This window comes from Papaver somniferum, chromosome 6 (assembly GCF_003573695.1).
Source record: "Papaver somniferum cultivar HN1 chromosome 6, ASM357369v1, whole genome shotgun sequence".
In the NCBI taxonomy this organism is placed as follows: Eukaryota; Viridiplantae; Streptophyta; class Magnoliopsida; order Ranunculales; family Papaveraceae; genus Papaver; species Papaver somniferum.
In genome coordinates, this window is record NC_039363.1 from 164,276,727 (window position 1) to 164,285,714 (window position 8,988).

The following is an 8,988-nucleotide window of genomic DNA, read 5'->3' on the forward strand; positions in this document are numbered from 1 at the left end:
CAGTCTGTTCTTCGACCCATCGTTCCGGATCACCTGTCCGGCTTTTCCACCTATACCGCTCCTTATTTTACAAATTATTATTGGGATTTTTAACAAACTGCCACACTTGTAAATCCCGATTCAAGAAAATGCCACCGTTTTTTTCAGAGTTTATTAAATGCCACACATTTGACCTTTTCCATCCAATTTTTTTGAGAAAACGGTTATCTGCCGTTAGTGCCTACATGGCAGTAAATCGGTCATAGTAAAAGACATTTAAGTCCCCAAATCATCTAAAGTGCGTGTACTTACTGCTACAATTTCGGGATCGACCACAACGTACTCTACCAAGGGAATTCGAAAGGTCCACTTTCGGTTACTATGAAATTGTTTTTTGTGACGGGGTTGCTTCTTTGTTTGATTGCGTTTGTTGTTGCTGCTATTATTAAAGCCAGGTCTTTGAAAAAAGCAAGGGAATCTCGTTCACGGGGTTTAATGCAGAGATTCAGATTTTGGGTAGGATTAGACATTGCAATATCGTGAGGTTATTAGGATTTTGTTCCAACCATGAGACCAATCTTTTGGTTTATGAGTACATGCCTAATGGAAGTTTAGGTGAAGTTCTTCATGGAGAAAAAGGAGGTGATTTGCATTGGGATACTAGGTATAAAATTGCAGTTGAAGCTGCAAGAGGGTTGTGTTATCTGCACCATGATTGTTCTCCTCCGATTCTTCACCGGGATGTAAAATCGAACAATATTCTTCTAGATTCCAACTTTGATGCTCGAGTCGCTGATTTTGGACTTGCTAAATTTCTTCAAGATTCTGGTACTTCTGAATACATGTCTGCTATTGCCGGCTCTTATGGGTATATTGCACCAGGTAAGATTAATGAATTCAGTACATGCATTTTGTAGATTTGTTAGTAGATGGGTCTTGAGATTTCAAACATCATACTTGTGCAGGGTCTATAATTCTGAAAATGAGATTTCTATTTTATCAGATTTTGGTATTTAGAACTACTGAGTGGTAGAAAACCAGTTGGTGATTTTGGAGATGGAGTTGGTATTGTTCAATGGGTTAGAAAAACGACAGATTCAAAATCATCAGGAGTTTTGAAGATTCTTGATCCAAGACTTCCTTAGCAGAGAAGAAATCTTCTCACGATGTGACGAAGAAATTAAAGAGAAGGTCGTCGCAGAAATGGCTGATTTGACAGACAGAGAGTAGTGATAACAAAAGCGGTGGCAAGTTTCAGCGAGAAAATACAAGATATGTCGTTGAATGATTCTGGTGGATTGACTTGATTATATAATAACGATTTATAGTGGTGAGTCATCTAAGTAAGACTGATTCAAATCGACCTAATAGTGTGAGTCATTGTCGAGTTTGGACCAACACGAATTCAAGGGTAGTTAGATAATGTTGACACGTTGTATTGAATTTTTCAATGATTATAGACCGAGTTAGTGGGCCCTGACGGAATATCTAACAGTTGTGGCATTTAATAAACTCTGAAAAAAACGATGACATTTTCTTGAATCGGGATTTGCATGTGTGGCAGTTTTTTAAAATCCCCCATCATTATTCAACACATATCAAGCATATGATAACTTAGTTATCACAAATACTTAATAATGAAGGTAAGTATATTCTTTATTCTTAATATTCGTGACTTTTTGTTTTCAGTGCATATTCAATCAATTTCCTGAATTCTTCTTAACCATTGATTGGCGTATTGAATTGAATGTAAACCTGTCGAAAAACAGAAAATATTTTGCTTGGGTTTTGTTCACTGTTCATCCATGGACAAAATATCAGCCTAAGGGTGAATATAAAAGTAATTAAAAAACATGAAAGATAATGTCAATTCGTATCAAAGAATGTAAATTTTTATGGGTTTTTAAAATTTGCATCCATAGAGAGCGGGTTATTGGCTTTTTAGTTGGATAAGGACATCACTGTATCGTTATTTACGTTGTTTGGATATTATCACAATTGAATTAATATCCCTAAACACTGCTCCCTCGGTCCCTAATATATAAGGGGATAAGATGAAATCTTTTAGATTAAGAAATTTCATGATTTTTATAATTTTTCTTTTATGCTCAATACAATTTGTTTTATTCTCAATACAATTTCCGATACAACATAAATAAGGGTATGTATGTCAAGAAAACGTCTTGGAACTGCAACTCGGCCTATTTAATGGGACTAAGATAAATAACGGTATATATGTCAAAAAAAAAAACGTCTTAGAACTGCAAGTCGGCCTATTTAATGGGACTAAGAAAATCTAATAGTCCGCCTTTATAGTAGGAATGGAAGGAATACTGTTTTTTTTTTTTCGGATAAGTCAGAACAGGTCCCTAGAATTACATCTAAATACTTGAGCCCATAATACATGCTATGGCTTCTATGGAAGGAAGCTTGCGAACAATTCAGACCACTTAATGATTCTCCAAGCATTTCGTGTTGCCAAATGGATATTTTATAAACCGAAAAAAGTTCTTATAGTAAATCTTTTTACTTATTCCGCGAGATTAAATGAAAGGCTGCACACACTGTAGCCTGTTATAGGGGCGTCATGGTTTATTAGAAGGGCGGTATTATAATAGGACAAAAAGGGTCATTACATGATCACTCAAGGTGTCCCTTATAAAAAAAATACTGGAAATGAAAAATTAATCCTCATAATTGATATCCTCGTTTAATGATGATAATCAAGTTTAGTGTTAATGATTAATTTCACTTATATTAACTCAAAATCAAAACAAAAATCAGATTTTTAGAGTTAAAAAAAAAGTTTAGAGGAGAAGGTCAATCTCAATCAATTGAAGAAATTAACCAACAAAATGAAGAACCAGGACCTGAAAATGATCGGGTATACTTCTAAATTAGTCCCAACTAGCTTTTTGTTGCTCAAAGTTATCTAAAATACATAAAAAAATCATTTTTTTTACATTTTCAGAGCTAATTACGGTTGGAATTTTGCTCATAACCAACCGTAAATCGAAGTTACGGTTCGTAAAAGATGAACTACCAACCGTAACTGGTTAAATTTGAAGAAAACCCAATCGTAAAACCAGTTACGGTTGGTAACTAAATGCTCGATACCAACCGTAACTGAGTTACGGTTCGTAAACTAAAATGGTTACCAACCGTAACTGAAGAAAATTCTCAGAGATAAGAACATACGGTTGGTAATTGAACTATTACCAACCGTAACAACATCAAAATATCCAGTTACGGTTCGTAATTGAGTTAAAATCAACCGTAACTCACATAAACCCAGAAATTTCAATTTCAATTTTCATCTAAAACCCTAATTTTTGATAGAAATTAAACTTAAATCGAACAAAATAAACCAAATCGTAACTGGGTTTTCAAAACATACCTCATATAAGTCATTACACTACACTTATTAATTTTCGAATCGTCGATTAATGGAAGATGATGAAATTTTGAGTTTTAATGGAGGTTACAGTTGATGGGAGGAGGAGAAGAGAAGAAGAAAAAAACAAATTTTCAATTTAGCTTTGATTTAGGTTAAAAAATGGGGAGGATAATCTAATTATTTTACACCCTTTATAGGATATCCCCTAACCAACTAGAGAGACATTACTATCACACTGTCGCCCCTCTAATAAACCATGCCGACACTATAACAGGTTACATCTAAATATAATATAATCGAAATATGTCAGACACTTTGTAACTCGATGATGATTTTCCATTTTTGAAGCAAAGAATATCATCTAATCATTTAAATGTATAAGAACTGTATCTAATTCATTTTTATTTCCAGAATCAAATTCTTTGTTTGGATTGATCAATTTGAAGATACACAAAAATATTGTAGAGTTTTATTCTTTTCTTTGATTATTAAAAAGGAGAGAGTGGAGATTTATAATAAGCTTAGTGGTATCTTTTCAGACTTTTTTTCTCTATTGTTAGTCGTTCAAATTCAACATCAATTTCATTTGTGGATAATCATTTGGTTGGTATGACATAGACGGATATGGAACATGAAGACATGCGATTTGGAGCCATCGGAATTATTTGGTTTGATTTAGTAAAGTAATGTAATGCAGCCGCCTTTGACTCAGTTCACTTTATGATATAGCGTAATTAGCTACGCGAGCTTGACAACTACATATGAGCTGGTAGATGTTCATAGTTTCCATTTGATTCATTTGTTAAATTATTTTATGATGAGATTCTCAGGGAAAAATATTTAGTCCATCACCTGCATAGACGAAGACAATTGTAGGCGAAGAAGAAGAAGAAGAAGAGTTACTTGAAGGTTTAGAGCGATGGATGCCCGTCAAAATGTGCATACAGTGAAGTCTCATGGGGCTAGAGTTGCAAGAAAGCATATGTATGATTGGATTATGTTGATTCTACTGATGGTGCTGTACCTCATCATCTACCTGATTCATCCGTTTCGCCGTTATATCGATAGGGATATGATGGATGATCTCAGATTTCCATTGAAAGATGTCACGGTCAAATTCTGGGTTGTTCCGTTATATGCAGCTGGGCTGCCTATCGTTACTCTGTTAGGATTTTATTACAAGAGGAAAGATGTTTATGATCTGCACCATGGCATGCTTGGTCTTTTGTTCACTGTAATCACAACCGGTGTCCTGACGGAGGCGATTAAAAATGCAACCGGACGACCTCGGCCACACTTCTTTTGGCGTTGTTTTCCCGATGGCAAAGATGTTTATGATCTTGCTGGGGATGTTATTTGCCATGGAAAAGAGAATATGGTCAGGGAGGCTTATAAAAGTTTTCCCAGTGGTCATACTTCATGGTCGTTTGCTGGTCTAGCTTTTCTTTCGTTATACTTGGCAGGCAAAATCAAGGCATTTGATCAAAAAGGTCATATTGCAAAATTATGTGTCGTGATTCTTCCTTTACTGCTCGCATCTGGTGTCGCCATAACTTTAGTGGATGACTACTGGCATCATTGGGCCGACGTGTTTGGTGGAGCTATACTAGGTGTGACGGCGGCAACATTTTTTTACCTGCAGTTTTTCCCACCTCCGTATCATAAAGAAGGTTGGGGACCTTATGCGTATTTCCGGATGTTGGAACAGTTGCATAATACTAATGGTGCACGAATAGAACCAGAAAATGAATGTTAGATGAATTGGAAGCGTTAAGAGATGATCGATCTTTGATTTCATTCTAGAATGTATAGATGTCTAGATGAAATTAGCTTGTATATCAAGCAAGTCGAGGCATGAATCACCTGTATATGTAGGGTCATCAAGATGTATTTTTTAACTTTGTAAAGTCATTTCGATTAAAATAAATAAATTGCCTGTAGAGATGAAGGTTGCATATCATATTTTTAAGTATCCTGTTAAGCGGATCCCATTAGAAGGGCGGCAGGTAATTGGATAAAAAGGGTCATTACATGATAATTTGAAGTGTCCCATATTAAAAGAAAACTGAAAATAACTAATTAACCCTTATATAATTTAGTGCTGATAATCTAGTTTAGTATTGATAATTTAGTTTAGTTTTGATAATCACTTAAGTTTCGCTTATATTTATTCTAAAACAAATCAAAATCAGATTTTTAGAGTTAAAGAAAAAAAGTTTTGTGTTGAAAAGAAAAACTTTTGTGATATTTGTGAAACCCTAGATTTTGATTCACTCAACCAAAATGAGTGATTCCAGTGACAAATTTGAGACGGGTGGATCTCTATATGATAGAGAAAACAAATACTACATTCCTCTTGATGGAGATCCGGATATGGAGTATTTGTTAGATGGTAGAGATATTTTAACCCAAAGTCAAGGTCAATCTCAATCAATTGAAGAAATTAGCCAATAAAGTGAAGAACCAGATCCTGAAAATGACCAGTTATACTTCTAAATTAGTTCCCATTAGCTTTTTGTTGCTCAAAACTATCTAAATTACGTAAAAAAATCAAAACTTTTACATTTTCAGAAGAACTTACGGTTGGAATTGTGCTCTTGACCAACCTTAACTCTGTGTTACGGTTCATAAATTATCGAATACCAACCGTAACTGGTTCAATTTGGGGAAAACCCAATCAGAATACCAGTTACGGTTGGTAAAAAAAATTCGGTACGAACCGTAACCTAATTACGGTTCGAAACATGACAGCATATAGCAGCCGTAACAAATAACGGTTGGTAACTAATGAATCGATACCAACCGTAACTGACTTACGGTTGGTATTTCAACTAATTTTTGAACCGGATAAATTGCTAAGACACAGTATGTTTTATGGTTGGTAAGGTTATTTGAGTTACAAGTTGTAACTCAATTACGGTTGATAACAGTGATGCAAATACAAACCGTAAAAAAAAAAGAAACATCCAGAAAGAATTACGGTTCGTAACTTAAGTATCGAGACCAACCGTAAATCAATTACGGTTGCAAATAAAAATTGTAACTGAACATTCTTTCTCAAAATCAAGAACTTACGGTTGGTATTTAAGTTAAATGAACCGTAACATCAACCAAATATGTAGTTACGGTTCCAATTGGCGTTATTACCAACCGTAACTTACATGCTACACAGAAATTTCAATTTCAATTTTGTTCCAAAGCCCTGATTTTTGATACAAAACTAACTTCAATCTTAACCTTCTTCTTCGGATCTCTAATATAGTTTTCAATCAATAATTATCAATTTTTCAAATTTCCGATCAATCGAGGACGATGAAAATTTCAGTTTTAATGGAAGAGGAGAAGAGAAGATGAAGATGAAAGAAAACTGTTTTGATTTTTTTGATTCATTAGGTTTAGAAATAGAGGAGGACAATTATGTATTTTCAACCAAAAAAAATGGGTAAATTAGTCAATTTACACCCCTATAGGACATCCCCTAACCAACTAGAGGGACATTGTTATCACACTTGCCGCCCCTATAACAGGATTGATTTTTAATCAACCTATCTCTATAATCACATAATTCTTTAATTCACTAAATGTTTATGTATATACTTTTTAGAAAGTACATTTACTACGTCTTCCGTGATCTAGCGGAGTAGCGGCACTCCGACAGTCAGATATTCGGAATATTACACAGCTTTAAGAATGTTTCAATTTAGTTATAAAGTAGATCAATTAATAGTGGGACGAAGGTAGTAACATTTTAGAGAATACTAAAATAACACTCTCACATAACTTCTAATTATATGCCCAAAAGTGGACCCCTGCTAACTCCATGTGAGGAGGTTGTTTTATTGTTGTCTAAAATGTTGTATGTCTACAACTACTCTTCAATTTTAGAATCGGAATATTCCACAGCTAAACTTGATGAATACCATCTTTCTTTCTCTTTCATAAAATAAGAGAGACCCAAAAATCCTAAAAGCATCGCTGCTCCGATCGGCACTCTCGGAGCAGATCTTCTCCTACGGATTCTCCTTTCTCTCTGTCTTTATTTATTCCTTGTTTATCTTTTTTTTCTTGCATGTTTTAGTTTTTATTGTTCTTCAAATACCAGATCTACTACTATGTGGATTAGTTCTAGTTTTTAGATTGATCCTTCTTTCTCATGTATTTGCTTCTCTTATACCGGTTGTTTTTAAGAGTTCATCTCTATTGTTTTAGATTTTCTTTTGGGTTTTTGCTGTGGGTTTTGAAAAATTGTTTTGAATCTCAAGAGTTGAATCAGTTCATAGTAAACAATCTAAATCTCTAGTGGTAATCATCTAAGTATCAAAAGCAAGACTTCTGGCAACAATTCAGACCATGGCAACAATAGAAGCAGTAGCAGACACCAAGACAACAGCAGCAACAGACATCAATACACCAACAACAAAATCAGACACCAAGACTCCAACTCAGATGCAGATTCAGATCGATTCAGACTTTTCCTCACCAAGTCCAACTGATCCAGTAATTCCCTGTCACTTTAGCTTAGTTGGTTTAGTTAATCACAATTTGTTTAAAACCCCTGAGAAATGGTTGGATCATTTGAAGATCCCTACACCTATGCAATTTACATCCAGTAGTTTGTTTTTGCTTCAAATAAAACAGAATTCAATTGTATCAATCACATCAATAAAATATCTCTCCCTACGGGGATTCGTCCGTGGATGTAGGAAAAACTTGCCGAACCACGTAAACTTCGTGTCTCTCGTCTTTATGCTTGCTTCATGTTATTAACCCTGTTTTCATCAACATCATCAGAATAATCGTGTTCTGTGCCTGAAAATATTTCTGGGTACAAACAACCATTTAACCTAGTCCAGTTACCTTGTTATTGGAGCTATGGAATGGTAGAATTGGTGGTAAAAGTAGAATCCTATAATAAGTATTTGTGGATTAAACATGACATTGGTGTATCGATCGGTGATGCTATTTTAAATGATGTGATATGTAATGACTCTTGTATCAGTGCCAATGTTATATCGGAGTTGCTAACGAAATGTTGAGGCTTGCCTCTTTTGCGGAAAAAAAAAGTTTCAATTTTAAGATTTTAAAGTTAGCAAGATTTACTACTTGAACAATGATAGCTGCTTGCATTTCCATACGAACAGGGATGGAGCTAGAAATTCTATGCAAATGTCCTAATCAATAAAATAAAAATTTAGGGAGGCTAATAATAAATTTTTCTTAGAAATAATAGGAATTATAAGGAACTTTTAATAGGCGCCACCCCTGGCTTCCACTAAGCTTCGTCCCTTCATACGGAATTCTTACACATTAACTGAACTTAGATGTGCTAGAATAACATTCGGGTTTTTTACTTGTTCGAGAGCAATTGTTAGATTTAACTATGTTGGTGGTAAATTAGGTGCAGATCGCATTTGGCATTAGAGTTGTTCATCACCCATTAGTGGAGAAAATTCATAATATTTAGGCTAGTTCTGTTTGTTTTTTAATACAATCAGCTGCATAATGCTTGGCTTAAGTGGGGTTAAACTATAGAGAGATGAAAAAAAATCTACTTGCTAGAATATTTGAAAAGAAAAAAAACTCGTCCGTAGAAACCATTTGGTTGTTTTCCT

General features: G+C 34.7%; 2 protein-coding genes across 2 annotated transcripts; both read left to right on the top strand.

Annotated features, from left to right (window-relative positions):
- Positions 1-575: 575 nt before the first annotated feature.
- Positions 576-1,124, top strand: LOC113291739 (leucine-rich repeat receptor-like serine/threonine-protein kinase BAM1). The gene is made up of 2 exons (XM_026541237.1): positions 576-861; positions 997-1,124. Exons 1-2 carry the CDS (start codon positions 576-578, stop codon positions 1,122-1,124), a joined length of 414 nt encoding a protein of 137 aa, XP_026397022.1.
- Positions 1,125-3,961: 2,837 nt separating this feature from the next.
- LOC113289983 (putative lipid phosphate phosphatase 3, chloroplastic) lies at positions 3,962-5,336 on the top strand. Its single transcript, XM_026539443.1, has one exon. The coding sequence runs from the start codon at positions 4,296-4,298 to the stop codon at positions 5,130-5,132; it is 837 nt and encodes a 278-aa protein (XP_026395228.1). The 5' UTR covers positions 3,962-4,295; the 3' UTR covers positions 5,133-5,336.
- The last annotated feature ends 3,652 nt before the right edge of the window (positions 5,337-8,988 follow it).

Excerpts from the sequence above, each read along its gene's own strand:
- LOC113291739 (XM_026541237.1), top strand. The coding sequence starts at position 576 with ATGCCTAATGGAAGTTTAGGTGAAGTTCTTCATGGAGAAAAAGGAGGT. Across the intron at positions 862-996 it reads TTATGGGTATATTGCACCAG|AACTACTGAGTGGTAGAAAA; the intron begins GTAAGATTAATG and ends TTTGGTATTTAG.
- LOC113289983 (XM_026539443.1), top strand. The coding sequence starts at position 4,296 with ATGGATGCCCGTCAAAATGTGCATACAGTGAAGTCTCATGGGGCTAGA.